The sequence below is a fragment of the Echeneis naucrates genome, chromosome 20 (genome assembly GCF_900963305.1).
Source record: "Echeneis naucrates chromosome 20, fEcheNa1.1, whole genome shotgun sequence".
Lineage (NCBI taxonomy): Eukaryota > Metazoa > Chordata > Actinopteri > Carangiformes > Echeneidae > Echeneis > Echeneis naucrates.
The window spans coordinates 241,139-268,912 of record NC_042530.1 but is presented as its reverse complement, the minus strand read 5'-3'; the positions used below and the strand labels follow the sequence as shown (position 1 = coordinate 268,912).

The 27,774-nt window shown below is 47.9% G+C and overlaps 5 protein-coding genes across 9 annotated transcripts; 4 read left to right on the top strand and 1 right to left on the bottom strand.

Moving 5' to 3' along the window:
* Positions 1-242: 242 nt before the first annotated feature.
* eci2 (enoyl-CoA delta isomerase 2) lies at positions 243-4,279 on the bottom strand. Of its 2 annotated transcripts, none has more exons than XM_029529062.1 (11): positions 4,127-4,279; positions 3,259-3,320; positions 2,855-2,958; positions 2,558-2,656; positions 2,212-2,403; positions 2,054-2,123; positions 1,644-1,743; positions 1,416-1,536; positions 1,245-1,334; positions 1,034-1,177; positions 243-893 (listed from the first exon to the last, which is right to left on the bottom strand). In XM_029529062.1, exons 1-11 carry the CDS (start codon positions 4,180-4,182, stop codon positions 738-740), a joined length of 1,194 nt encoding a protein of 397 aa, XP_029384922.1. In that variant the 5' UTR covers positions 4,183-4,279; the 3' UTR covers positions 243-737. The 2 variants fall into 2 exon arrangements, with proteins under 2 accessions (XP_029384922.1, XP_029384923.1); XM_029529063.1 differs by having other exon boundaries at positions 738-893; positions 4,136-4,197.
* A 3,639-nt stretch (positions 4,280-7,918) lies between these two features.
* LOC115061199 (gamma-crystallin N-B) lies at positions 7,919-9,513 on the top strand. The gene is made up of 5 exons (XM_029529473.1): positions 7,919-7,939; positions 8,241-8,332; positions 8,507-8,663; positions 8,836-8,981; positions 9,378-9,513. The coding sequence occupies exons 1-5, from the start codon at positions 7,919-7,921 to the stop codon at positions 9,511-9,513; spliced, it is 552 nt and encodes a 183-aa protein (XP_029385333.1).
* A 914-nt stretch (positions 9,514-10,427) lies between these two features.
* LOC115061324 (uncharacterized) lies at positions 10,428-13,011 on the top strand. The gene is made up of 4 exons (XM_029529637.1): positions 10,428-10,692; positions 11,036-11,179; positions 11,704-11,878; positions 12,405-13,011. Exons 1-4 carry the CDS (start codon positions 10,593-10,595, stop codon positions 13,009-13,011), a joined length of 1,026 nt encoding a protein of 341 aa, XP_029385497.1. The 5' UTR covers positions 10,428-10,592.
* Positions 13,012-14,157: 1,146 nt separating this feature from the next.
* Positions 14,158-19,158, top strand: nub1 (negative regulator of ubiquitin-like proteins 1). Its single transcript, XM_029529221.1, has 14 exons — positions 14,158-14,535; positions 14,954-15,118; positions 15,219-15,286; positions 15,367-15,431; positions 15,663-15,830; positions 16,073-16,161; positions 16,267-16,373; positions 16,848-17,034; positions 17,357-17,464; positions 17,656-17,808; positions 17,910-18,056; positions 18,164-18,244; positions 18,347-18,530; positions 18,625-19,158. The coding sequence occupies exons 1-14, from the start codon at positions 14,419-14,421 to the stop codon at positions 18,765-18,767; spliced, it is 1,782 nt and encodes a 593-aa protein (XP_029385081.1). The 5' UTR covers positions 14,158-14,418; the 3' UTR covers positions 18,768-19,158.
* A 440-nt stretch (positions 19,159-19,598) lies between these two features.
* On the top strand, positions 19,599-24,274 carry xylb (xylulokinase homolog (H. influenzae)). 4 transcript variants are annotated; one of them, XM_029529031.1, is made up of 19 exons: positions 19,599-19,680; positions 20,225-20,307; positions 20,401-20,470; positions 20,652-20,732; positions 20,932-21,018; positions 21,093-21,221; positions 21,422-21,487; positions 21,572-21,644; positions 21,819-21,937; positions 22,018-22,099; positions 22,233-22,273; positions 22,352-22,467; positions 22,551-22,666; positions 22,804-22,877; positions 22,949-23,045; positions 23,130-23,188; positions 23,267-23,354; positions 23,502-23,596; positions 23,740-24,274. In XM_029529031.1, the coding sequence occupies exons 1-19, from the start codon at positions 19,624-19,626 to the stop codon at positions 23,818-23,820; spliced, it is 1,614 nt and encodes a 537-aa protein (XP_029384891.1). In that variant the 5' UTR covers positions 19,599-19,623; the 3' UTR covers positions 23,821-24,274. The 4 variants fall into 4 exon arrangements, with proteins under 4 accessions (XP_029384891.1, XP_029384890.1, XP_029384889.1 ...); XM_029529030.1 differs by having other exon boundaries at positions 19,617-19,949; positions 22,352-22,464; XM_029529029.1 differs by having other exon boundaries at positions 19,617-19,949.
* The last annotated feature ends 3,500 nt before the right edge of the window (positions 24,275-27,774 follow it).

Sequence of the window (27,774 nt, the reverse complement as noted above, 5' to 3'; positions counted from 1 at the left end):
AGATAGTCTGATTCCTTCATTCCTTCATGTGGATGTTACTTTGACCGAAACCTGTTCCAAACCAAGACCAGGTCTTCATGGAAACAGTATTCTCTGATGTCAGCGGTCTCTTTCAGCAGGCTCCCTGTCTCACTGTTGACTCGGCTGCAGGACTTAAAGGATCCCTCACCATTGCTTCAGGTCAGAATGTTCCAGCTGACCAGTTTCTATGTTGTTGTGTTCAACACACACACACACAAAAATCTCCTGATTACATTTGTTTTATTATACTATCTGTCAACAAACAGTTAGTGTGATATTCTATTGTTATTCAAGTCATTTGTAATGTTGACTGAAACCTGATTATGAATTTAGAAAAAGAAAAAAAACTACAACAACAATTAATCAAAAAGAAAAATGGATGAAGAGCAGCTTAGTGTGAAGGCACTTATAACAACACACAACACACACACAGGCAGGTTGGTGTCTGGTTATCACGATCATACTCAGGTGAACGTGAGTCACTGTTGAGACATTTCAGTATGGACAGAAATGGAGGGAACGTCATAGACTCAGATTTGTTCTTGTCCCAGGACAGATCAGGATCAAAACTGAATCTACAGGAATCAGCTTTAAAACTCTACTTTGGATTTCCTGAATTAGTCTGGTCCCGATCCAGGACTGACATGCTGCCACCACAGTTACAACATGAACAATGAGGATGTCCTGAGCTGCTCACGTCAGATTCCTCCTCCTCCTCAGAGCTTGGCCTTGGCCTGGAAGAAACTCATGATGGCGTTGAAACACTCGTCTGACATCCAGCGACCAATCAAGCACTCCACCTCGGCATCATTCACTGCATAGAGATGCTCCTTCTCCACCGAGCGGATCAGCTGCTTGGAGAAGGCCAAAGACTGACAAACAATAGAGACAGCATGAGGAATTTTACTTACTGAAAAGACAAAAATAATTTACGATGGTTTCAGGTCTGAGTGTCACCTGTCTGTGTCTGTGTGTGTGTGTGTGTGTGTGTGTGTATATGTGTGGGTCTCACGTTGCGGGGCAGCTTGGCGTAGGTCTTCAGTCTGGTCCAAACTTCTGACTGGAAGCTGCTGTCAGGAAAAACCTCAGTCACCAGACCGAGTTCACAGGCCTTAACCGCCGTCAGCTTTTTATTGAACAGCAGTATCTCAGAGGCCTGTGGCGGAAAGACTTTGATTACATAATGATCAGCTGTGTGCGTGTGTGTGTCTGTGTCTGTGTACCTTGGCAGTGCCCATCATCTTGGGGAAGGTGTAGGAGGAGCAGCCCTCAGCGCTCTGCCCCAGCTGACTGAAAGGAGTGTGGAAAGTGGCCTGAGACAGAGATGGGGGTTAGACATGGTTTGGTTTGGGCTCTGTGTGTGTGTGTGTGTGTGTGTGTGTGTGTGTGTGTACCCTCTCTGTGGCGTAGACCAGATCAAAGAGGCCCAGCAAAGTGACTGAGATCCCAACAGCTGGTCCATTCACCACAGCGACCAGCGGCTTGGGGAAGTCAATGTAGGCCCTCACATACTTCCTGTGGAGAGAGGACAGAAATAACCCAGACGATAAACGTCCTGAGTCCAGAGAGCAAAACCGTCTCCTTGACTTATTGATAGAGTCAGCTGATCAGTCAAAAGTCACCTGAGCAGCTCTCCACCTCGTTTGGCCATCTCCTCCACGCTGCCGTGCTGGAGCTGGAAGTTGGTCAAGTCATTTCCACTGCAGTAGAAATCACCAGCACCTGCAGGGACAGATCCAACACCTGAAGAGTTCTCACCTTCACAGAACCAAGACCAAACATGATTCGACCGCCACAGTCAGACACAGGTTTGTTATCAGCTGGTCATATGAAGAAGAACAAACCAGTCTGTAGGAGTCTGGACTCAAACCCATGAACAGTTCCTGTGTTTCCTGTCTGTGCCTGAGAGTCTAAAGTCAGGGCAAAAGGGCCTCATAACCAGATTAGTTAGCAGCATCAATTCAGAAAAAGCCACTGCGGTGTTTTTCATTTTTGTGTGTGTGTGTGTGTGTGTGTGTGTGTGCGTGTGTACCAGTAATGACAGTGATGACGGAGTCGTCTTTAGCTGCCTGCTCCAGAGCTGCGATAATTTCATTGTACATCTGGAAGAAAAACATTGCAGGTCATGATGATGCTCAGAGTATTGGTGAATTATTGTGTAGAGAAACATCTGGGTCATGACAAACACACCTCATTAGTGATGGCATTTTTTTTGGCCGGTCGGTTCAGTTTGATGGTGGTGATGTCATCCTCTGTATTGACCAATAGCGTCTTGTATGCCGCACCGCTCACAGTCGATGTCACAGCCTCTTCTGTGGTGCTCGGACCTTCTGCCTCCACCAGGGAGCCAATCAGGTCGCAGTACTGCTGCCTCGCTTCCTCCTGAGAAATCAGAGATGAAGGATTCAAAGGTCAAGTCGCTCTTCGTTCTGCTGGTTCAGGGAGCAGGAGCCTATAATTGTTCCTTTTTTAATTATTATTTAAATGTTCTCTCTTCATCATCCTGTTCCTCTCCCAGCTGCTGCAGCACTTGTACCTGTGATATGGAGCCCAGAGATTTCCAAGCATCCCACTTGGCCTTGTTGACGAAGTCCAGCATGCCTGGTTTGGCCGTGTTGCAGGGACCCTGCGTGGCCTGCAGGTGAAGGAGCATTAAATTATTCATGTTCAGGTGTGGAGTCCACATGACTGTTGACATAGATGTGTAGTTGTTTTACTACCTGGATCGGCAGTTAGTGTGTCGTGTGTGATGGGTCTGTAGGCTCTATGATGTGTGTCAGTGCTTTTTAAGCTTGTGCTGTGGACCTGACTGGAACATCTGGAAACATCTCACCTGTTTGAACAGAGCGTAGACTTTCAGTTTGACCTCATTGCCTGGGTCGTTCCTCAGCGCTGACAGTTTGACTTTTGCCTGCTCAAACTGCTCCACGGTCGCACCTTCACGCACGCACGCACGCACACACACACACACACACACACACACACACACACACACACACACCACATTTCCTGAATCTGCAGGTCCTCCCTTGATGAACCTCCAGCCACGTTGATCAGAGAACCACAGAGCTTTCTCCACCTGCAGTGCTCAGATGTGTGTGTACAGTGTACTTTGGATGGATGAGGTGGCAAAGTTTTGTATTGGAGACCCCTGTTTGAGCCCCCACCAGTTGGCTTGTGGACGTGTGAACACATCTGTGGGAGGAGAAAGGTCAGACAGAAATATTTGTTGCTCACCCATCATTGGAGAAGCTGTGGTGTGGCTCTTCAGGCTGGGATTGGTGGAGAATCTGACCAAGCTGGTGACAAAGAGGGAAACAGTCAGCTCACTGACTTAAAGAGCAGCCTTCATCCAAACACCGGAAGAAGCTGTATGGTGGGGACCTTAAAGTTACAGGTACAGGCACAATATCTTACTGTTGGGTTTCTTTCTGGATAATTAACTTTTAATTATCATGCATAACGTAATTTTAGAATTGGGACATACACTCTGATCTGGCTAATTGGTTGGATGGTTCATTCTTCACCCTATCCCCTCCCCTTTCCCTCTAAATGAACATCATTTTGTATTTCAGACTGAGACCATCAACCCATCAGGAAAACATTTACTGAGGAGGAGGAGGAGGGACATTTTCCCATAGACTTCAATCCAGTCTGATGATCATCAGATAGAATGAAGGTGTAGTAATATTCAGACTGACTGCTGTAATACAGCGGTTGTCTGATCTGTCATTGTCCTTATTTTCCATCAGTGAGGAGGAAAGATGACAGCTGTCACCTCCGGTTCTCCTCTGGGGATCTGGAGCAAAGGTGATGGCTAACATCGGCTAACAGCGGCTAACAGCAGCTAACAGCGGCTAACATCAGCTGACATCGGCTAACATCAGCTGACATCGGCTAACAGCAGCTAACATCAGCTAACATCAGCTGACATCGGCTAACATCGGCTAACATCAGCTGACATCGGCTAACATCGGCTCCGCCCGTTAGCTCCTGTTTTCACGCTGCTAGCTTAGCTAAGCTAACCAGCAGCCCACCTCCGGGTGTCTTAATCTGCCTTTAACGGCTCGACGGCACTCCAAACCAAAGACCGGCCGCCTCTCACCTTCTGAGCTTGACAAAACGCCAAGGAGCGGGAAACTGCAGCGCGACAGCGGCCATCTAAACCCTGAGCTGGGGTCCAAAGGGCAGGAGGGGCTCCAGCCGGCCGGGGGAAGGGAAGGGTTAACGGGCCTCGGCCGGCCGGAGTCTGTTCACGTTACTGTTCCCGCCCACTTTGTCTGGTTCTGCGCTCCCATTGGTTTAACCGATGTCTACCCGGCCAGGCTCAGCCAATGAACGGAGACTTCGACCACCGTGTTGCAGAGTGAGTTATCTGACTACCAATCAGAAGGCACGTTGGGTCCGCAGGCCCGCCCTTGAACGTGACGCTCCGTCCGGAGAACCGGGACCGGGACCGGGACATGCCGCAGCCGAAGGCCCGAACAATCGCCGTGTTGGGCTACAAATCAGCGGGTGAGTCAGGAAAGGAAAGACCTCAAGAACCAGAACACACCATCAGAACATTCAACCACCTGAAGCCGTCACCGCAGCCACCATTGGTGAACTGACAGCCAATCAGATTGTGCGGCAGGTGTGGTCCTGATGCTGCGGATTGGTGGGGGGTTTACCAGGATGAGGACATAAACCTTCCTGAGCAGCTGCTGAAGCTTAAATTCCTAAATGGGATGTTTTCCAGCCGAATGTTGTATTATTGTGTGCTTGTAGGGAAGTCGTCTCCCTCCATCCAGTTTGTGGTGCCACCATAGAGAACAGTAAGTCTCTGCTGAGCCTTCACTGAGGCTGAGTCTTCCTCCCAGCAAGCATTGTAGATGAATTACTGTGAAAAACATACGATGGTCTCTCACCGAGTGCACCAGTAAACTGTTGAGCTCTGAGGGGAGCAGCTTGTTAAGCCTGTTGCCGTGGTGATTGAGGGCTTGTTTCCGTACACACACACAGACACACACAGTGCCACAAACACTCTCCAGAGTGCCAATTATTTTAGTTGGAAACAAGAAAGACTTACACATGGAGAGGTGAGAGACACACCCACAGAAAGTGTATTGTGAAGTCAGTCAGAAGAACCGAGGCAACAGTCTGTGATTACCTGTTTACTTACTAGTTTTGAGGAGGTCAAAGCTCTGGCACAGTCTGGAGTGCCGCCTTCCTTGAGTCCTCAGCCAAAGAAAACCAGGTGACTGACACACACACACACACAGTCCCCCTGCAGGCAGACACCAGTCACTGTGAGCAGACAGAGTTGGACAGAAGGAGGGAGGTCAAAGGTCGTAGACCCTGACTGACTGATGGTCTGTCTCCTACTCAAACGGTGGTGGAGGTGTTCAGAAGGACGATACTGGAGGTGGAGAAGATGGAGGCAGGTCAGCCGCAAAGTCAGAGACCGTGCTCTGATGTAGCCCCCCACCCCCAAGCCCAAAATTTACACCAAACTGTTTACAACTGTTCTCATTTTTTGTTGATCATGTAGTTGAAAACACCTGACGGTGGTTTTCTGTCCATGAGGCTCATGGGACACGTTGTTGAGAGCTGATGCTCCAAAGGAAACAATTAAGGTGTTATGTTAAAAACTGCACAACCTCTAAGCCAGCGGTCCCCAACCTTCTCTGCGCCATGGACCAGTTAATTGTCAGACAATATTTCCACGGACCGGCCTTTAAGGTGTGGCAGATAATTGCAACAAAATAAAATGACACGATCAGCATAAAAACTGCTATTATCTAAATTTCATAATAAACAAGAATCCACTGTGCGCTCGTATACAACTTTATTAGCAGCGTCCTCGTAACATCCTCTCTGCCCCCTGACCCCGAACCTAAATGCAGCTTTCTCAGGCTCTTCTGTCTCCTCACTGGGCCTTTTCCCCTCCACAAACAAACTGTACTTTTTTAATCATTTGCAAGCTTGTGGGTTTAATTTCAGCAGTAACGTTTCACATGACCGAAACAAGCATCTTGACATGCGTCAAGAGTGAGTCATAGACGGCTGTAACGGAGAGAATTCGGTAATTTTTCAAAATAAAACATAGTTCAGATTCAGATAATAAATTGAAGACTGCTGCTCTAAGCTTGCGATGAAACATTGGAGAGCAGCACTGAGTATGTTTGAAAGTTATTTTTATTGAAATCATTGTCATGTTATTTACTGTTCAGCTACAGGACCCTGAAGATTTGTCAAAGGTGTCAAGTGTTTGGTCACAATGATAAAAGAGTGGCTAACATGATATTAGCTCTACAGCACAACCAAAAATAATGCATGAATGAAAACATACGTCTTCAAGAAGAACTAAAGAAAATATATAAGTAAGTAGAAAACAAGATTTCTGGCTGTGAGTATTCTGCTGTTTATGGTGGAATCATTAATTACAATATTTGGCTGTTTATCATTAAATGTTGTTCATTATATGCGTTATTGAAGCCACAGAAGATGAACTGTCTGCTGCAGAAAGGAATTTTTATATGTAAAAGAGAAGAAATATTCCTTCTGTTTTTATGACTCTTCTCATTAAAGCTGTGTTTTATTGTTTGGCTAATAATCTGTTGCTGTTTTTGTTATCGGTAACTCTCACAGTTAGAAGCTCACGGTTCACAGTCTCTGAGGCGACACTGAAAGCCTCCTCATCTCATCCAAAACTTTTAAAAACAACTTATTTCCATTTCATCACCAAGATAGAAACCCAGCTGCCACACTGACATCAGATAACATCCAGCGCTTTGAACAACAAATAGATTTAACTGATTGATTGCTGCAGCCTTATCGTGGCATCACTGTCAGCTGCTATTTCTAAGGTTCTTCAGCATCAACAGACAGGAGTCCAGGTCCAGGTTTATGGACGGTCTGTGGGGGATCCAGTGTTGATGGTGTTGTGACCACAGTGACCAGCAGGGGGTAGCCTCGGGACCTTCTGCTCCTACTGACTCTCAAGCTGAGTACAACCATCAGCCATAACATTATGATCCTGGTCTGCAGGAGCCAGGACCAGGAAAACTGGACTGCAACAACTAGTTCAAGGAGTTGACCTGGCTCCAAATACCCCAAATCAGTGGGATGAGCTGGACCAACAAGTCTATATGCATGGTGGCTCCACCTCTCAACTTCAAGGACTTCCAGGAGAGAGTCCAGAGTCAGGTGGTCATAATGTTCTGGCTGATCTGTGTATGATAAATCTGTTTAGTCCACTGGGGGGGCCCACCTGGGGGTTGTCCCCCTGAAGGGCCTCATCTTAGATATGGTCCAGGACCAGAGGACTAATGTAAAAATCATATTTTTGTGCTCGATTTTGAACACATTATCATGTTGGTACATTTTTGGAGGTCAAAGTTTCCTCATCCTCCTCCGGTGGATCGCATGACTGTGAATCATGATGTCAGACAGATGCATCACGATATTAGCTGATTCTGACTTCAGGAAACCGATTCCAGTGAAACCTCCAGAAAATGTGTGACTGTCTTCAGTTTAAGTGTCCATTTCAACTGAGCTGCACTTTTGAATTTTCTGCTGTAAGTTGAGAGAAACGTGTTAGAAAGTTGTGTCCTTTCACCGGCTGTCTGTCAGAGGTGTCTAATGTGCAATAACACTGACCCTGCAAAGCTCAGGCCAAGCACATTCTATTGAGACAACGCACACACAGACACACACAGCAGAATCAGCAGACCCATCAGGATGAAGGGAAAGCGTCGAGGCAGCAGAAACCTTTAAATCCTGGTCTTTTGTCCGCTCAGCCTGGACCTCGCCTCGTGCTTGCCCTCCAGCCGTATATATTGGGGTGTCCAACTTTTTCTCTCTTACACTGTGTGTGTGGTTGTGGGCCAGGTTGGACGACATCCAGTGGGCAAAAATGTCGCAGTACTCTGGAAAGGTGAGTGAAAGAGGGAAGCTCCAGCAGAGCTCTTAGCTAACTCTGAAAAAGGCTTGTTTGTAAATCACTTCAGAAACTCTCTTCTAATCCAGACAGTTAAAAGGCTGCACTTTGGTGTGATGTTCCTGTTGGACTGTTTTCGTTTTAGCAGGAATTCTGGGTATTTGATGTCATGATGTCATGTCATGAATCACCCTGGAGATCACAACTTCTTGTCGAACCTTCATCAAACATCAACAGGAGAGAGTATCTACCTGCAGACGCAGCTGAGTGATCAGCATGCCTTTATTTTTGTCCTCAGATTACCTTCTATGAGGGGAAGTGCTTCACCGGCAGGAAGCTGGAGGTCAGAGGAGACTGTGATAACTTCCAGGACCGCGGCTTCATGAACAGGTAACGCGTTTCAGTGACACCTTTGAGCTGACGAGCTGCCGAAGTTCATGTTGTCGTGGCTCAGAGTGTAATTGGTTCATAGACAGAGGCAGAGGAGCAGTGACGTTCTGGATGTAGGCGGTAGCAGGTGAACCTGGAGGACAGTCTCAGCTCGTACTAACTGTGTATTTTCAGGGTGAACTCTATCCGTGTGGAGAGCGGAGCCTGGATCTGCTACGATCACCCTGACTTCAAGGGCCAGCAGTACATCCTGGAGCATGGAGAGTACCCAGAGTTCCAGAGGTGGAACTCCCACAATGACCACATGGGATCCTGCAAGCCCATCCGCATGGTAAAGAGTCTGACAGTCTTCAGAGGACGAGCCTTTAGATTCAGAGTGTTTCCCTCCACCAGCTTTCATGCATCAGACAACATGAGTGGAGTTACAGTAGCTCTCCAGAAGTGCTGCATATCAGAGGAAGCAGCTGAAGTGTAACACCGCTGATCTATTTCTGTCCCGTCAGCATGGAGAGCACTACCGCATCGAGCTGTTCGAGGGCTGCAACTTCTCCGGTCAGTGCGTGGACATCTGCGACGACTGCCCCTTCCTGCAGAGCCGCGGATTCTCCAAGAACTGCATCAACTCTGTCAAGGTCTACGGAGACGGAGCGTGAGTTTCCCAGCAAGCGCAGTGACACAACACAGAGCAGGCCACGACTCAGATTCATCACTGAGGGCACCAAAACCATTTTATCTGCACAAATTCTCTTTAAGGGCCTGTCCCATCCTTCATCCATCAAGACGGGTGGGGAGCTAATTCCTTCTGACAAACATCCAACAACATTGGGCCGCCTTATCAGTGGAAGCTGAATCGTGTGAAAATGTGGTCATTATTTTTGTATTTTCTGACACTTTACAGCAAAAGAAATAATCAATGAATCCGATATTAGCAGTCCTGACCAAAAAGTACAAGAAACTAGAGTTTGAGAAGTTCTGATCAACATCCTCACGTTTTGTATAACAAACAGATGAATCAGTAATGAGATTTCTTCCTCTCTGTCTTCAGATGGGTGATGTACGAGGAGCCAAACTTCCGTGGTCGCATGTACATCGTGGAGCGTGGAAACTATTGTAGCCATAACGAGTGGCAGGCCCAGAACCCCAACATCCAGTCCATCCGCAGAGTCGTCAACTACTTCTAAACCCCTGCCTCTGACCTCTGACCTCTGACCCCCAGGCTCTCCTGTGACTTCTACCACTCCTGTAATCATGTACAATAAATAAAACCAAACTAAAATAAGAAAAGAAGGTTTTTTATCAAACACATTCTGTGTGTGTTATTTTGTGTGACCTCTGGATATCTAGACTGAGGGTGCCTAACGTGAGGGTCACCCTGTAAGCTAACCCAGAACTGAAGACTGAGGCCAGAAATTCTTCAGGGAGGGACATTTTCCCATAGACTTCAGTGCTTCTGCGTGTCTCCCCCTGATGGTCTAGGTCCAGAGTCTTGGTCCAGGTTTAGAGACAGTCTATGCCCCCCCCCAAAAAAATTCTATTTAATTATAAAAATATAAAAATGAAATCAATAAAATGAACAACAACAACATGAATAATAGTTCTCACTGCAGGACATCGTGGCAGCACCACCTGCTGACACACAGCAGCAACACACTTCCTGTTGACATCAGGCTTCAGCTGGCACAGCTGATCCTCCATGTCTTTACACCTCAACAATGACTCTTCAGAGCGCTTCTGTCTTTAAATCCTTTTTAATAGATATAATTCTCGGATCATGGATTTCAGATTTTCATGATCTGTTTCATCCAAATTAAGAGGCTAAATGTTTTACTGTCCACGTGATGGATCAGGAGTTTCACTGCAAGTTGGATTAAGGAAACGTCGTCCCAGATCTCAATTCTCACTGTAATGCAGTTTCACCCAGTCTGGAGCCACCCAACCAGCTCTTTGTTCTTCACTCAAGTCAAACAGACTGATGTGATTGAGAACAGAAAGGTCGACGCAAAACGTCCTCCTCTGTTGACACACCAATCAAAGTCAGAGCAGTGAGCGCTGTGTGTGTGTGTTTCCATCCGTCCAGCTTCCTGTCTGACACGGTAACGCCACAGAAACGTGCCGGCTGACATTTCCTATTGTTTAATGTTTCCACTTGGTCTGCCTTTGTTTTCATGGACTTCGGGAGCTGTTTCAACTGTTTGAGCATTTTGAGGGTGCTTTGAATACAGCATCCATATGGTACAGGAGTTGGGTGGTGCATTCACCGATGGGGGAATTAAAACACCTGCTACAGGTCTCTGCGTATGCCAACAGGATGTCCTGCTCCTGCTGCTGCTGTGTGACATCCAGCGGGGAGCTGCTGGAGGGTAAAACAAACACACCAAACACTTAGTTCAGCAACATCACACAGAAACCTGACTGAACCTGAAGGTCACATGACATTCAGCCCCATGTCAGATGATTCCCTCATTATTATGTAGTGAGCCGACAGGACAGGAAGATGTGTCCAATCCGGTCTAAAGGTGGACACTAAGGGTCCACATGGTCTAAACACAGGGACTTCATAACTACCACCTGGAGCCTCCATCCAAACCTCGCAGGATTTGGTTTGGCTAAGTGTTGACCCTGAAATGATCATGTTTTTATCAGATCAGTCAGAAAACAGTGAGCCAATCAGAGGAGAGGCTCTGAGTTTGTGATCTCCTGCAGGGATCAGGAAGAAGAAGCAGCTGGTCCAGGAGGACGAGGAGGAGCAGAGCAGGAGGACGATGGACATGTCTCTGCTCAGAGAGCGTTACAGGAACAGCAGAGACACACAGAGGACACACAGCCAGCTGCTTCTGTTCAGGACAGGTGAGCTGCTCACCTGGAGGAATTCACCCTGTGTGCGTGTGTGTGGCTTGATTTACAAATAAAAGTATCAGATATTCATTTCTGGAAAAAAATCAGCAGCAGACAAGAGAAACCACCAAACCAACATAAAACATATATTTCTCTGTTCACAGAGTCATCAGCTGTTCTGATCGTTAATGAATGATTTAACTAACTCAATTTATTGTGAGATCACTCTGTCAGCTGCTGGTTTGAAGCCTCCTGTCTGGAATTTGGTTGTCGGCCATCTTTGTTTTTATAAACCAGCAGAAACCCTTTTCAAAGGACCTGCTCTGGACTCTTCTGACTGGGTGGTACAGTCTGTCAGTCACTCGATAGCCTTGCTCCCTAACCCCTCCCCTTTCCATCTAAATGAACATCATGTTGTCTCAGACTGAGACCAGAAACTCAGCAGGGAGGAGGAGGGACATTTTCCCATAGACTTCAATATAGTCTGCCATCTTTTTCACCCCTGATGCTCATTAAACGACTTTCTGTCTCCACAGTGTCAGACAACCTGTTGGAGGACACCAACGTCTTCCCCATCTCTCAGGTTTCGGCATCTCCACTACCTGCTGTAACCTTTGACCCTTGGCACATCCACCTAGACCTCCACCGGCGCTCCTGTGCCGCCATCACTGTGCCACCTCCGGGCTCCTCTTCAGAAATAACAAACACCAGGTCAGACATGATGAAACTCTGAAATGGCCCCAGTGTGTGATTTGGTTCATTAGGGAAAGTCAAATCCAGTCACATCTCTACATCGGACGCTCCTATTGGCTCCGCTGGGTGATGTCACTCAGAGGCCAATCAGAGGCCTAGCTGTCACAGTCTCTGGATCAGTCCTGTATGTTTCTGAGTTTATTGTGTTGACAGAATAAAGACAATCAGATATGTGGAGTTGATTTTTCATCATTAATGAGCAGAACTCCTGATTAGATTAAGAGAGAAACAACCCAAACACATGAGAGGAACTTTTCTTTGGAGAAGGAAACATTCAGAGTCTGAACTGAGCAGACAGCATCAGTTGAGTCTGAAGGAGGAGACTTTTTAAATATGAAAAATACAGACATGACATCATCAACCTCTTCATTAATGTAATCACCTAGAATGATGATGATTGTTGCCAGACTATGTTGAATGCTGACACCAGGTCTGGATGATACGTTTCCATGGTAACTGAAGTCAGCCTGGTTTTATTTGACAGGCATTCATCGTCCAGAGAATCACTCAGCAGCTCTGAAGAAATGTCTTCCTGGAGGTCATTGAATGGCACCAAAGAAGAAGACCTCCTCAGTGTAGATCAGTCCAGGGGGGATTCAGATTCTGGATCTTCTGGGAGATCTAGAGAAGGTTCTGTCCGAGTGAATCCAGACTGGTTTTCTATCACCACTTCACTGGATGTTCGTGAGCAGAGTCCCGACAATGGATCCAGAAAAGATCCTCCTGATGTCGGTCTGCAGAGTCTGGCTCTGGGCTCTCTGAGCAGCTCTGATGAAAGCTCCACCCCCGTCGCCTCTTCCACCTGCTCTTCCAGCAGCTCCAACACCAACATACATGAAGACCCGAAGGAAGGCCGGACAACACACATACAAAACAGTCATGGTGTCCTGAAGACCAGCAGCACCCCAGTGTGGGGGGGCTCCAGGAAGTTTTCAACTCATGCCCTCAGGTTTACTAGGCAGCTGAGTATGGGGGGGGTGGGTTCATCCTCAGGGGCCCCACAGAACCAGAACTACCACCCATTCCCCAACAGGAAGACCCCGAAGATCTCTGAGGCAGCGAGGAGGCTGGGGATGTACTCCTCCTTCTGACAGGACGCATCATGATTCCAGCTGTCAAATAAAGGATTTAACTCACTGCCTTAAATGCTGGAGTCCCTCTTGTTGCAATTTCCTTTTTTTACCAATACCCTGAGTTTCAGAGATGCATCCATCTTCCTCACATATATAACACATGTTCTCCCTGTCCGGTGTGACATCACAGGTTAGCCATAAACCAGCACCTTTATTCACAAGAACAATGGGATCAGATTCATGCATTTATATACCAGTTCCATTTTTTAAATAGGACAAAATCTTCGTCCATCTTCTTCACTGATCTGTTTCCGGCTCACGGGGGGTTCTGGAGCCAATCCCAGCTCACTCTGGGCGAGGGGCGGGGTCACCCAGGACAGGTCTCCAGTCCATCACAGAGACAGACAGGCTTATGGACAATTTAGAGCAGAGGTGGAGGGCCACTGTCACCCTGCTCCAACACCCCTGATTCAAATGATCAGCTCGTCATCAAGCTCTGCTGAGGTCTGATCAGGAGTCACTCATTTGAATCAGGGGTGTTGGAGCAGAAAACATCTAAAACATGGACCAGATGATGTCTTTGGAGGCCCCAGGCCGGGAGCCGAACCTACAACCTTATTATTGAGGGGGAACAGAACTGACGGTGCTGGCCACCGAAAAAAATATAAAAACTGCAGTGAAAATGTGTTACATTTAGACAATATTAATCAAATTTTTATAGATTTATCTTCATATTCATGTATCTTTTGTCACTATCTTAATTTCATTTATTTCATTTGTATCACTCAGACTTATTTATTTTATCTGAAGTGTTCGCTGTTTTGACCCTCGTCAGTCGCCGTCGCAGACCGAAGATCGTCTACAGTTCAGCGTTTCAGCTGCGCAGACTCTGTTCCTGGCTTCCGGTTGACGGACGGTCCGTTTCCGGTGTGTTAATACACGCTCAGAGTGAGACTTCCAGTCTCCGGTCCGTCCAGTCCGCTGAAGACCCGGACCAGCAGGCTAGACCCGGAGACCCGGACCGGAGGTGTCTGTCGGGTTCCAAAACACGGAGCTCTGAGCCATCGTGTCCCCCAACGTCATAGTAACGTCACGGTAACGTCACCGCTAGCTTTCCCCGCTAAACTAACGACTGTTTCCGGGCTTTGACCCATCATGGCGCCTTGGCCAACGGCCGTTAAAACGGCTCGTGGCGCTCGGAGGTCTGTGACGTCGGTGGCGTTATCTCTCTGACGTGTAAATGTGTAACCACACGTGACCTGAACGTCCTACATTTCCCGTGATGCCTCTGTCGAGCGCTCCACTGATCTTTTTTCAAACCGAGCGGGTGGTGACGTCACAGGGTCCGCCTGATGTCGGTGAATCAGCTGTTTGTGTCGGAGGGGAATTCCTCCGTCAGCTTTCACTTTCTCCTTCCTCCCAGACATGGCGCAGCAGAACACGGAGGCCAAGCTGAAGAACCTGCTGAAGGGGGAGAAGATCCAGCTGTGGAACCCCCCGTTCACCGACCACGACCACCAGCCGGGGCGGCAGCACATGGAGGTCAGCCGACACACACACCTTCACACACCTGAAGGCCGCGAAGTTCCTTTCTGTTTGGGGTCGTTTGTATCTTTATCTGATCAGGAGTTCTGCTCAGTAATGATGAAAAATCAGCTCCAGTCAGTCAGACTGATCCAGATCTGATCAGTTTATCACTGAAGTCGGTTTCACACAGGACCAATATTTTTAAAAAAATATTATTATTATTATTATTATTATTATTATTATTATTAGAACACACCAGACTGTTCAGGGTTTATGTTTGATTGTTGCGCTTCAGAGAAATTTGACTTTTCAATTTGTTTTTAATGATGCCTTTGTTTCTTAAGCTAAAATGAAAAGTTAAATTCCACACATGTGAAACATTAGGGGTTGAAGCTGAAGTCCCAGCTCTCCAGTCATGGCGTCTGTCTTCCAGGAGCTGGCGCAGCGTTTCGCCCCCCTGCTACATCTGTCGGTGTCAGAGGTGAGCGGCGCTCTGGAGTCCATCAGAGTCCAGGCCGTGAACCGAGGCAAAGGAAACCAGACGTACAGGGAGACCAACGTGGCTATGCTGGAGCTGCTGCTGCCCAGAGACAGGAAGGTGAGTGGGTGAGGGGCGGGAGGTAAATTCACCTCTCCTGGCCCATCATCATCCTCCTCCTCCTCTCTGCTGCTGGTGTGACTCTGTTTCCTGTTTACAGGATCCAAAGTCAAAGAAGAAATATTTGGAGACGAAACTGGATGTGTTAGTTCAGGAAGTGGTGGACAGGTACATACACACACACACACACACACACACACACACAGATCTGTCCTGTAGTCCTGAGTGTGTTAACTCCTCTGCTGTAGGATTGGAGAGGACCACGACCTGAAACACATCAAACTGATCCTGAATGGGAAAACGCTCTGTCCAGGTGAGTCTGAACCTCAGTGAGGTGGACTGAATTACAGGCAGCGATGAAACACACACACAGTAAAGACAGTGAATATGATAATAAATAAGATCAGAAGTGGACAGTGACCTCTGGTGGTGCGATTACAGAACAACAGCTGAGCCTCAAAGACGATGATTCACATCTGAGGGGCAGAAAAGACACGTGTGTGTGTGTGTGTGTGTGTGTGTGTGTGTGTGTGTGTGTGTGTAGACCAGTGTCTGGATGAGCAGGGTGTGAAGAACCACAGTAAGGTGATGGTACTGAAGGTGAGCGACACAGAGCTGAAAGAGCAGATGAGTCGAGAGGAGAAGAAGAAAAAGGAGCAGAACGAAAGTCTGCAGAGGACACAGAAAGGCTTCCAGATCCTGTCAGAGAGAGGTGTGTGTCTGTCTTTGTCTGTCCGTGTGTGTCGGTGTGTTACTTACTACAGCCTGTGGTGTTTGAAGGTTGAGGGACGAATCAGGAACAGCAGCAGAGAAATGCCCCGCACTCTGCCTCTAGTCTTTATGCTAAGCTCAGATAAGCTAAGCTAACTACATTGTGACAGGATGCTAAACAAGCAGACACGAAACTGTTGTGAGTCCATCGTGTGTGTGTGTGTGTGTTTCTCTGATTGTCAGACGGCAGTGAGGATCCTCACACCACGCCCTTCTTGGAGATCGCCGACCAGAAGGGAAACCCCCTGAAGATCCCCGACAAGGAGAGGAAGGTAGACACACCTGAGAGGAGAGGGGATGTCAGCTGTGTTTTAGTGTGCGCTTACTGACTGACTCTGTGTGTGTGTGTGTGTGTGTGTGTGTGTGTGTGTGTGTAGGCTCTGATTCTGGCCATGGGTTTCCATGAGAAAGGTCGCTCACTGATGAAGAGGAAGCAATACGACGACGCTCTGTGTCACCTGCTGCAGGCCGACCAGCAGTTCAGGTACACACACACACACCTGACATCTCATGTGGCGTCGCTCTATATCACCACTGACAACTGTCAGGCCCAGTTCCTGGAGTAGTTCACTTTTAAAATTCTTTTTTATGTCTTTGGGTTCTTTTGTTATTGTTTACAGACAACAAAAATGTGACTGAGGAAGTCATAAACAAACATTTCAGACTGGAGGAGTCTTCTGGCCTTCTAGTTGTAAAGCTCCATCACAGACCTCAGACCAGGGCTTGGTCTCAGCTGAACTGCCTTAGGGTCAAACATGGCTGACAGTAGAATAGCTGGCTGTGATTGGCTCTCCTCAACGCAGTGTGGTTAATCAGTTTTTCAGAATAAAAGCCAACCCACTGACAAACTAAAAGTTCCTACAAATTAGGAATGTTTCACAGAAAAGTACCAAATGAAGTAAAAATTTAGTCTGTTTTCTTTTCCATCTTGTTCTCATAAACCCGTCTGTCTGCACAGGAAGTGTGACTCGGCCCTGCTGACCTCGGTGGATAACTATGCTGTCCTGCAGCTGGACATTGTGTGGTGTTACCGAGCCCTGGAGGCTCTGTCCTGTCTGGACGACGGCAGGAGCCGCCTGCAAAGAGCCGAGGACTGTTTCCTGCAGTGTTATGGCCAGCAGAGGGAGCGGCTGCGTATGATCAAGGTGATAGAACATCAGATCATCGGTCACACCGGACGATCAACGTTACACTGCACAGCCCGCACCTTCAGAACTGTCTAGTCTGAGACACTGTCAAGTTTAAAGCCAAGGAAGGACTTCATTAGATTTATTTTGAAAGATGAAACTGGAGCTGTGGCCCCTTCTGTCCACAGGAAGTGTCTCCTCCTTTGGTCATTATGGTTTATCAAGAAATTAAGAAATACAGCTGTGTTTTTAGTATGTTCATGTTTTCTGAACAGATAAGAACTGATTTGTCTCTGTTATTAATGGCTGCTCCTGTGTCTGCCTGTCTGTCTGTCGTCAGGGTAACACAGGCAGAGAGGAAGTGTTGTTCCTGCGGCTGTATCTCCTCCAGAGTCTCCTCTCCTACCTGGAAGGAAACGACGCTCAGGCCCAGCAGAAGCTGTCAAAGGTAATGGACCAGGAAACAGGAAATGGTAAAAATCTCATGACATCATACCGCTTGGCACTGCCCTGGTTCTGACGTTGTGATGAGATGGTCAGGAATCTCTCCACACTCACAGCAGATCAGTTCTGATCCTGAATTCCAGACAATATCATGGGAAACCTGCAGTCATTCAATACAACAGTCTGTGTGTCCAGGTGGAGGATCTGTACGACCGTCTGTGTCTAGACTCGGAGAAGATGGCCCAGCTCATGGACCTTGGCTTCTCCGAGAGAGAAGCTCGGCTCGGACTCAGAGCGTGTCATGGAGACCTGGAGGGGGCGGCCAACCACATCACCAGCTGTAGACAGGTACACCTACACACCTGAGTCCAACCTTTAGCCCAGTCCTCATAAAGACTGAGCCTGTCTGTGTGTGACTTTCCATTTCCTGTTTTCTGTTTCCTGTTCAGGAGCGGGAGGAGCTGAAGCAGAGAGAGAGGCAGAAGAGGAGGAGGAGGATGGAGGACATCTCCACCCTCACAGAGATGGGCTTCTCCAGGAGAGAAGCTGCCAGAGCTCTGCACCGCACCGACGGAGACGTCAACAGAGCTTGTGAGGTGAGTGCCGCACAGATCCTCCACGACGGGCCCAAGTAAGTCACAAGCCCCGCCTCTGAACACCGTCCAGCTCCTCCTGTTGAAATGTGCTGGCTGGTGTGTTTCAGATGCTGCAGGACTCTGGTCCATCTGCTCTGCTGACCAATAACAACACAGACCAGCCAGTGAGTCCAGAGAAGGTGGAGCAGGTACAGCAGGACCTTTGTGGTCCAAGTCCGTCTCTGAGACACCCAGAAGACAACTGAGACGTCCTACCTGTTGTTAAATTGCATGTCTTTCTCTGTGTCTAGTTGTTATATTTAGGTTTTGAGAGGGACGTCTCTGAAGCAGCTCTCAGACTGGCAAGGGGGGACATCCAAACAGCCACTCAAATGCTGCTGGACAGCCAGAACCTGCTGTCCCCTCCCTCCACTTCCACATCCTCCACCGCCTCCCCGTCCTCGGAGGAGCCCACCACCTCCTCTGCCTCCACAGGTAAAACTGCTGCCCCCTCTCCACAAACCACAGTAAGATGTTTGATGGGGGGTCTGATTGGGATCAATAACTGATCAGGTGTGTTCTTCCTCAGAGGATGAAGATCTGGTGAGCGAAGTGTTGGATGACATTTCTCGCCACGAGGAGGAATATCTGGACCTGACGCTGGAGGAGGAGAGCGAGCTCATCGAAACCATGAAGACCTACCTGAGCCAAGGGAACACACACACAGCCTGATGGACCCTGTTATACAGGGACAATACTGATCGGGTATTGTTGAGCAGGTTGGACCTCGACAGTGAGACAGCACCAATCAGGTCTTTAGTTTTAGTCCACAGGAGATTTGAAACCCACAGCAGCAGTTTGTGTTGTGACACTGGTGTGTCCGTTTAAACAACCGTTCCGTCTCCTCACTCATTAATGTTGTTTTCTGAATGAATCGCCTGATTTTCTTTAAAGACTGATTTTGATCTTGATATTTTTGATTGTGTTTGAACCAAAGAATCCGCTGAGCTGCTGCTCTGAAGTGACAGTTGAGGTTGTGTTGATTTGTTTTCCATGATTTTCATGTAAATGTTGGTTGTCTGATGTTGATGGAGCCAATAAAGTTTTTCTTTAACTTGAACTTTTAAAACAGTCAACACTCCTGACGCAACAGCAGCCCGGTCAGATTATTGACCTTTATCCATCACCCATTAACCATCAATACAAAGTCACACCAGGCTTCATAAGGCCAGAGGTCTAAGGTCAATCCTGCCACCTCAGGGACTCAGCTGTCATTGTAGCAACAGTTCACAACATTGTTGGCCTCGGAGCTCTTATTTTGGGTTCCAGCTGGTTGACTGCACAGACTGTACCGAGACCTTGGTTTTACCTTTAAAGAGCCATCCAGTCTGAAAACAGCCAATGAGAAGGGAGCATCCTGTCCTGTTGCTTATACTACCAAAAATGTATCTTCGGAGTATCAGCCCTTGAAAATGAAAGAATGGAGAATCAAATTTTGCGCTTTAATGAAAACACTCCAAATGAGAGCGTGTCTCTTTAAGTGTTTAACCCCTCCCCCGGTCACCGTGTGTCTGTGTGTGTCTTCCTCATGGCGGTCGGTCAGAACTCTCCTCTGTTCCTCGGCTTTGACTTCAGCACTCAGCAGGTAAACTCACCTGTCAGGATTCGGTGACGTGACGGTTCATGTAGAACGCGCGTGCACAGCAGCGGTAAAGCGCAGATGCGGAAGAAGCTCGGAGAGTCGGTCCAGATCTGAGTCCGGACCTGAAAACGGGACGGTAAAGTCCCTTTAGATCCAGCAGAACCGGATCAGCGTCCAGTGTTCAGTTTATTAGGAACACCTGGAAAGTGATGACGTCAGTCATCTACAGCTGGATTTGTATTTCTAAACAGACAGCTCTGTCCAATCACAGAGTGAGTGAAGGGGGGGGGGGGGTACCCACAAGAACAACGCAACAATCTGACTGAGTGATGAAGGTTTAATCGACAACAACCGCCTCAGCTGATGAGGCGATCCAGGACATTTTGGGCGGTGATGTCAGCCCAGCGGCGCCATTTAGGCTCCTTCACAGCGGTCTGGGATCAAATCCTACCCGTGATCCTTTGCTGCATCAATTTCACTGGAGCTGTCCACACAGGTGAGTGAAGGCTTTGTCAGACTCATCCTTGTCATGGTTGTGTGTTTGAAGCTGAAGGTGGTGACCATCGATGAAGATCTGAACCTGGTTCACCAGGACAGGGTGCACTTTGACTCGGAGCTACCTGAGTTCAGGTAACACTCTGTTTTTGTCCACGTTGTGTGTCAGAGATGCGTCATGAGCAGGAAGCAGCTTTCCTTATTTTACTCTTTTGTTTTTGTCACCAGGACTAATGGAGGAGTTCACCTGCACGCTGACCGACTGACAGTCACCTCACCTGTACTGATGTGGGTCAAGGTGGGACACACACACACACACACACACACACACACTGTCATGATGATGAAGGTATTTTCCCTGTCCTCTCTCACGCTACAGTTAAACTATTAACTCAGTGGTTAGCTGACTTTTGACCTCTGATCAGTCATATGTCCTGGTGATCTGGTCCTCGAACATGATTGGTTGTTTTGTACTTCAGGCTCTCGACCTGCTACTGGACAAGATGAAGAGGGCGGAGTTCAACTTCTCCCAAGTCAGCGCGCTGTCGGGCAGCGGCCAGGTGAGACCGAAGGTTACTCAGCTCCACTGAGCCTTCTTCGACCTTCAGAGGCTGCTGAAGGTCACACGGACTCAATGACCGTGTCCACAGAACAAACGACACCTTCAAACTTTAAGACAAACTGAAGTTCCACGAAAGTGACAAGATTAAAGACAAAAGAGCCAACTTTGGTGGAAACGTCTTCTCCTCCTTCTCTCAGCAACATGGCAGTGTGTACTGGAGACGTGGAGCGTCTGCGACTCTGGACCAGCTGGACCCGAACCAGAACTTACACAATCTTCTGCAGGTCTGCCACGACAAGATCCTTTCTGTGTGTTGTGTTGTGTTGTGTTGTATTAAGGTTGTGCTGATGTGTTACAGGACAGTTTCTCTGTGGCTGACAGTCCTGTGTGGATGGACTCCAGCAGCAGCCGTCAGTGTGCGGCTCTGCAGGCGGCGGTGGGCGGAGCTCGGCTGTTGGCTGAGATCAGTGGCTCCAGAGCGTACGAGGTCCAGAACATGTCAGATAAAGTTATTTCATCATCCATCAGTAATTATTCACTAATCAATCATTTTTCATCATCTCCACGAACACAAACCGTGAATATGACATGGACCTTTCAGAGGAAACGCTGACGAATTGACCTCCAGGCTTTTATTTTGTCACTTCCTGTGTGAAGTTTAAAGGGCCACTCTGTGTTCACCTGCAGCGCTTCACAGGAAACCAGATCGCCAAACTGCAACAGAGCTTCCCAGACCAGTACCAGGACACTGAGGTCAGCCTGTGACCTTTGACCTCCAGCCTGTGACCTGACCTGTGATGTCACTGTGTCAAAGCCGATGTGTGTGTTTGCTTTCAGAGGATCTCATTGGTCAGCAGTTTCGCAGCATCTCTCTTCCTCGGTGGTTACGCCGCCATCGACTACAGTGACGGTGCGTTTGTGTCTTTGTGCAATCACTTTAATTCTGTTCTGTCAACAACACAAAGCAACCAGGAGACTTTCAGACCTTTAACCTTTCAACAAAAAAAAAAAAAACAAGTTTGACATGACAAAAATAAAAAGTAGTTATGATGTTGATGGATTATTTGATCAACTGATTGTTCAGGTTCAGGGATGAATCTGCTGGACATCAGAACCAGGACCTGGTCTAAGGTCCTCCTGGAGGCCACGGCTCCACATCTGGAACAGCTGCTGGGAGCTCCTGTACCCTCCACATCTGTACTGGTGAGACCGAGTCCACACTGGTTTGGCCCATTGACAGGTGACGTGAGTCTGAAGAGTTTGGTCCTCCTTCCTGTCCTCAGGGACTCGTGTCCTCCTACTTTGTGCAGCGGTATGGTTTCTCCGAGAGCTGCAGGGTAGTGGCCTTCACAGGAGACAACCCAGGTAACACACACTTCCTGTGTTCATGTGGTTCTGTCAAATGGACACAAGGTGGTGCTGTCGCAGCAGATCTGTGTGTGTGTGTGTGTGTGTGTGTGTAGAGTTGTTCCTGGCATTCATGTGTTCTCTTCCTCAGCGTCGCTGGCGGGAATGAAACTCCAGGAGGGAAACATCACTGTGAGTAGGGTGGGCCGGGGGCTGGGGGGACATTGATCATACTCTATATGAATAGTGTGTGTGTGTGTGTCTGTCCAGGTGAGTTTAGGGACCAGTGATACGGTGTTTTTGTGGCTTCAGCAGCCTCGTCCTGCTCTGGAGGGTCACGTCTTCTGTAACCCCATTGACCCTGAAGACTACATGGCTCTACTGTGGTAATACACAGTCACACACACACACACACATCCAGACCGAGATCGAACAGAGCGGCTGTGACATTCGGATCTGCTGTCTTCAGCTTTAAGAATGGATCTCTGACGAGGGAGCGAGTCAGGGACAAGTGTGCTGGAGGATCATGGGAAGTTTTTTCTGCTGCTTTAAGGGACACGCCGCTTGGAAACAAAGGAAACATCGGTGACATTTCCTGTTTCCTTCCTTTCCTTCTTTCCTATCCTCTCTTGTTCTTCCTCCTTCTTTCATTTTCCTTCAAGTTTTTCCAGTTTTTTACTTTTCCCCCTCCTCCCTCCTTACTGGTTGTTTGGTGTTTCCAGGCTTTTATTTTGACACAATGGAGATCACCCCTCCAGTGATGGGAGTTCATCGCTTTGACTCAGATGACACTGAGGTTGGTGGAGACACATTCACTCATAAAGACAGAGAGAGAGACAGTCTTACCTGTCTCACCTGGTCCTGCAGGTGTCCTGGTTCAGTCCTGAGGTGGAGGTCCGAGCTGTGGTGGAGGGTCAGTTTCTGTCCCGTAGAGTCCACGCTGAGCGCCTGGGTTACTCCGTTGGTACGACTGTCACGCTTCTCCTCCCTCACTCGTTCGTTTCATTCACTCATCATTCAAACATCTGATTGGTCCGTGTTTCTTCAGTTCCAGGGACTAGAGTGCTGGCGACAGGAGGAGCCTCATCCAATAGAGAGATTCTCCAGGTGAGGGATCTGTCTTACCTGTCTGTGGCTCAGCCCCGCAGCCTCCTGCAGGAAATCACCATCATTTCTGTTTCACAGGTCCTGTCTGACACGTTCAATGCTCCAGTTTACACCATCGACCTATCAGACTCCGCCTGCCTAGGCTCCGCCTACAGGGCTCTGCATGGTAACACATCCGTCACACCAACATACTGATTGATTCTGTGAGACTCGTTAGAGCACCACAGCTGATAACTGATGATGTCATAACCCAAACCAGCCCACCCATTCCTCGAGGACACTCCGGCTCTGATTGGTTGATGTGTATTTTCAGGTTCAGTTGCAGAATTTGGAGTTTCATTCTCTGACATGTTGAAAAAAGCACCAGAACCACAACTGGTGGCCAATCCGCATCCTGCAGCACAGGAGGTACACAACCAGACACACACAGATACACTTGCAGGGATGTTGCTCTTTAGTCTTTACCTGGTTCAGGTCCAGAATCTGGTCCGCAGGTCAGCATGCAGCAGCTGTCATTTTGTTAATCCGTCGTTAACTCCGTCTGTCTGTAGGTCTACGACCCGATGGTGAAGAGATACAGTCGACTGGAGGACACGGTCCTGCAGAAGAGCCGCACCCAAACCACACCGTAACCACACCTGAGTCTCAATGCCACAACACAATCAGAGAAGGCCGCTGAATGTAGTCCAGAGAGGAGTAAAATCACCTTCATCAGTGAATTAACACAATCAGAGATGGAAAAAAGATTTTTAAAAGATAAAAGATATTTAATAGATATTAAACACAGATTGGTGAAAACAAGCTGCATCAGGTCTGGGTCGCTGTGGTTCACTTGATTAGTTGAGAGGTTAGCATCACTTAGAGCATTCTGGGTAATGTAGTCAATACAGACACATGGATTAGAGGGCGGGGCGAATGTGTGATTGACAGGCTGTACCAACCAAACAGGATGGAGAGCAGAACAGGTCCGATCCACCTTCTCCTCCATGCACGGTTCTAAACCCAGATGAAGGCCAAGATGTTCTTCCATATCAGGTCTGAGCCCTGTTCCTGTTGATGGTGCATTTGTTAATAAAGTTGCATTCAGTCATAGTTTTTTATTGTCCAAATAGTCCAATCCGGTGACTCCGCAGATCACCCTTTAAAAAGTCATGAATGAAGGAGGAATGCCAATCATTCAGCCCGCTTGTCAAAACCAAGACCACAGGAGTAGACTGATGAGGCGGAGCAGCTCAGCTCAGAGCTGATGTTGGTCTCATGTAAATGTGAGGAAGGTTCAGCTTCCTCTTCATCGCTCCACACACAATCTGACGCTGTCATATGAACACACACACTGAAAACTGACCTTTTGGTCCAACAACCTTCAGCCTGTGGAAAAACACCAGATGACGACCAGCTGATCCAAATTTTGATGTTGCAGACTGACAGGTAGCTTTCACTTCCTGTCCCTGTTAGGCTCCACCCACTGACCTTCTTGGATGTTAAATTTGCCATCATCTCCTCGCTTCTCGCCTACCCTTGTCTGCTTTTTGCCTCCTTCTCATTTCCTTCACACTTCCTCTCTCCTAGTTGCTAAACCCTCAGCTGTGGGATTCAATCCCCTTGAGAGGGGCTTTACTGTGTGTGTGTGTGCGTGTGCAATGCAGCAGAATGGGTTCATGTGAGGAGACGAGCACTGCAGACTGGGCCACGTGTGTGTGTGTGTGTGTTTGAGCTGTAGTGTTTACAGTGATGGGAGGGAATTGGGTGGAGCTCTGTGTGTGTGTGCCCCTACTAGTTGTCCTCAAATACCATCTGTATCCCCACAAGCTCTGTGTACAAATTTATACCAGCACCTGGACCTGGTCTCAGTGGACGTGGTCTCGGTAGACCTGGTCTCTGTGGATGTGGTCTCGGTAGACCTGGTCTCTGAGGACTGGTCTCAGTGGATGTTCTTGACTCCAGACTCCAGGACTGGAGGCCAGGATAACAAGGGTGGAGTGATGTGTTCAGCGTAATGCCCAGACGTCCAGCGTCCTGCAGCCGTCTCAGCCGGCTCATGAACTTGCAGCCTAAATTAGAGAGAGGGGGATTCTGGATGCCTAGCAACAGCCAGTAGCTGCATTTCTCTGAATCTGGTACACACACACACTCCTGCACTGACTCAGACATGCCCCCCTCCCCAGCCTTTTCAGTCAGCTGCTGATTTAGTTGATTAGGACCCGTTCATTTAGCCAATTAAACCCTGAGGCTATTAATCGCTGCTAATTGATCATGTAGGGGGTGGAGCCTGGATGTGAACAGGCGGGGTAAACTGCAGCAGCTGGTGAACCACAGCAAGTTCAACTTGATTGACAGCTGGACAAGTTGTGAACCATTTCCCAGGATGCAGTGGGGCTGTGCTTGTCTGTCGGGTGTGTGTGGTGGGACAAAGTCCTCCTTCTTTAGCTTTGTCCCCTGCGGTGGACCTGTCACCACCTCACGTTCACAGTCATAACAAAGAGCAACTCCTGTTGCCTAGCAACCCTGACAACAGGTAAGGTTTTGTCCACAGTCACCTGAGGTGATCCTTAGTTCAGTAGTGATGTCATCAGTGTTTCTGGTTTTTTGTTGGATATGATGATGATGGTGATGTTTCCAGTCATAACTGATGGAACATTTGTGGGATTGGACCACTCATCAGCTTTGACCTTTGACCCTTCAGACCGTTTCAATCTGGAGAATATTTCCTTTTATCTCATTGTTTCCTGCAGAATTTCAGATATTTGCATAAATTATCAGTTATCATGAGTCTGATGGGATCATCATCGTCAGGAAACTTTGTCTCCTCCCCCGTCTCCTTCAAGGCCACCAGCTCATCTCCCGACGTTACATAAAGCTGTTATATAAACAGACAGACTGGGAGATCGAGCTATGGTATGGCTGAGAAGGGGGAGAGAGAGAAACATCTAAGGAAAGAAGGCGGGACAGAAGAGGACGGAAAAGGAGATGTTCTCTCAGCTCAGTGGGTGTCCTCAAGTGTCTGTTCAGGCTGAACTGATTCTATTGTGGATGACAAAAGTGTTTTTTTTTGTTCACTGAAGTGAGTCCAGGTGTTAAAGTACGCTGATGCTTCTGCTCCAATCGTCACTTTGTCTTAGTCCCGATCAGTCGGCCTGCTGCGTGTGTGTCTGTGTGTGGGTGGAGGAAGATGTACTACATCCGAGGGCAAACTTAGTGTGAGACGGAAAAGAAACCATCTGAATGTTACATCCCAGGGCTAGTTAAATCTGTGTGTGTGTTTGCCTCCATCAGCAGAGCTTTAAGAAGAATCCATTCATTAGTTATCAGTCAGCTCTGATTTTCTGTTTCTGCTCACAGCTCGGGCTGATGTAACAACGCTAACACAGCATGTGTGTGTGTGCATGTGTGCTATTTTACCAAAATAATTGATATATTGCAGATATGTGTATTTTCTGGATCTTTGCAAAACCAGAAGTAACTTTTTCTGTATGATGTTAACAAGCTGTTAGTAATATCTGATCAGGATCTGGATCAGGTCAGGATGTTTTTTTAAGACACCTCACTCATTTCCATATTGAGTTTGGATCACAGGAAGTGGTATTATTCAGATCTGAGAGGGGATCAGGTTTTGTCCTGAGGTTCCTGGTCTTGGTGGAGAACCAGGTGCTCAGGTGACACACCTGGGGCGATGATGTCATCATGGGGGCGGGGGCTTTAACCTAATCCCTGTTCTAGACCTGGTCTCTGTTTTACCTGGACCACCAGGTAAAGAGTGTCTGGTTGACATGGCAACAGAGTGGCACTGACCAGTCTCCAGTCTACACAGCTGGTTTTTGTAGGTGTGGCTTATGAGAGGACGTGATAACTTACAGGTGGTGTTTGAGCACCTGTATGACATCAGACAGGTGAGTGTGTGTTCAGAGCTCAGGGACGCCATCCTGTCCAAGAGGTGTGGCCTTCCTGATGTAGGATCAGATGCACTGTTCCCACAGCAACACCACCTGAGGAATTCTGGGAAATGGGCTGAATGTGGAGCTGCAGAGGGAGGCAGTATGGACATGATCAAGGAGAGAGATAGAGTGTGTATTGACGTCTATGGGAAAATGTCCCTGCTCCTCAGTAAAACTTTTCCTGATTAGTTTCTGGTCTCAGTCTTTAATACAAGATGATGTTCAGTTTTTGTATGATGCTCCATTTAGAGGGGTTCGGGGCGGGGCTAATGTGTGACTGACAGGCCAGGTGATCTGCTGAAATAAGCACAGAGCAGTCCTTCCAGTAAAGGTCTCTCTCTCTCTCTCTCTCTCTCTCTTTAGGAGCCATCTTGGATTGGCTACACCAAACACTGTCAAGCTAGCCAGAACAAGAGACCAAACATCCGGCCAAGATTATCAAAATAAGACTTATCTGTGCTTGTTCCAGACCAAACTCTGTGTGGAGCTGTTAGAGAGACCAACAGCACAGACAGACAGATGGAGGAGGGAACCACTTCCTTTAAGAGGCAGAAACCTGGGGCAGAACCGGGCTTGTGTTATTGGAAATGATTTCTATAGCAGGAGTACTGAATTGTCTTCAGATCCCCCAGAGTCCAGATAAGATAGAACAGA

What these genes read in the sequence shown, in the direction of transcription:
- nub1 (XM_029529221.1), top strand. Translation starts at nt 14,419, where the DNA reads ATGGCGCAGCAGAACACGGAGGCCAAGCTGAAGAACCTGCTGAAGGGG. An exon ending in TCCCCGACAAGGAGAGGAAG is followed by an intron (nt 16,162 to 16,266) that starts GTAGACACACCT and finishes GTGTGTGTGTAG; the next exon opens with GCTCTGATTCTGGCCATGGG. An exon ending in CCCAGCAGAAGCTGTCAAAG is followed by an intron (nt 17,465 to 17,655) that starts GTAATGGACCAG and finishes CTGTGTGTCCAG; the next exon opens with GTGGAGGATCTGTACGACCG.
- eci2 (XM_029529062.1), bottom strand. Translation starts at nt 4,182, where the DNA reads ATGGCCGCTGTCGCGCTGCAGTTTCCCGCTCCTTGGCGTTTTGTCAAG. An exon ending in CTCTGGGCTCCATATCACAG is followed by an intron (nt 2,404 to 2,557) that starts GTACAAGTGCTG and finishes CTGATTTCTCAG; the next exon opens with GAGGAAGCGAGGCAGCAGTA. An exon ending in CGAGGTGGAGAGCTGCTCAG is followed by an intron (nt 1,537 to 1,643) that starts GTGACTTTTGAC and finishes CTCTCTCCACAG; the next exon opens with GAAGTATGTGAGGGCCTACA.
- xylb (XM_029529029.1), top strand. Translation starts at nt 19,887, where the DNA reads ATGACGTCAGTCATCTACAGCTGGATTTGTATTTCTAAACAGACAGCT. An exon ending in CAGCTCTGTCCAATCACAGA is followed by an intron (nt 19,950 to 20,224) that starts GTGAGTGAAGGG and finishes GTGTGTTTGAAG; the next exon opens with CTGAAGGTGGTGACCATCGA. An exon ending in TCCAGGAGGGAAACATCACT is followed by an intron (nt 22,274 to 22,351) that starts GTGAGTAGGGTG and finishes GTGTCTGTCCAG; the next exon opens with GTGAGTTTAGGGACCAGTGA.
- LOC115061199 (XM_029529473.1), top strand. Translation starts at nt 7,919, where the DNA reads ATGTCGCAGTACTCTGGAAAG. An exon ending in TGTCGCAGTACTCTGGAAAG is followed by an intron (nt 7,940 to 8,240) that starts GTGAGTGAAAGA and finishes TTTTGTCCTCAG; the next exon opens with ATTACCTTCTATGAGGGGAA. An exon ending in GACCGCGGCTTCATGAACAG is followed by an intron (nt 8,333 to 8,506) that starts GTAACGCGTTTC and finishes GTGTATTTTCAG; the next exon opens with GGTGAACTCTATCCGTGTGG.
- LOC115061324 (XM_029529637.1), top strand. Translation starts at nt 10,593, where the DNA reads ATGGGGGAATTAAAACACCTGCTACAGGTCTCTGCGTATGCCAACAGG. An exon ending in CAGCGGGGAGCTGCTGGAGG is followed by an intron (nt 10,693 to 11,035) that starts GTAAAACAAACA and finishes GATCTCCTGCAG; the next exon opens with GGATCAGGAAGAAGAAGCAG. An exon ending in GCTGCTTCTGTTCAGGACAG is followed by an intron (nt 11,180 to 11,703) that starts GTGAGCTGCTCA and finishes CTGTCTCCACAG; the next exon opens with TGTCAGACAACCTGTTGGAG.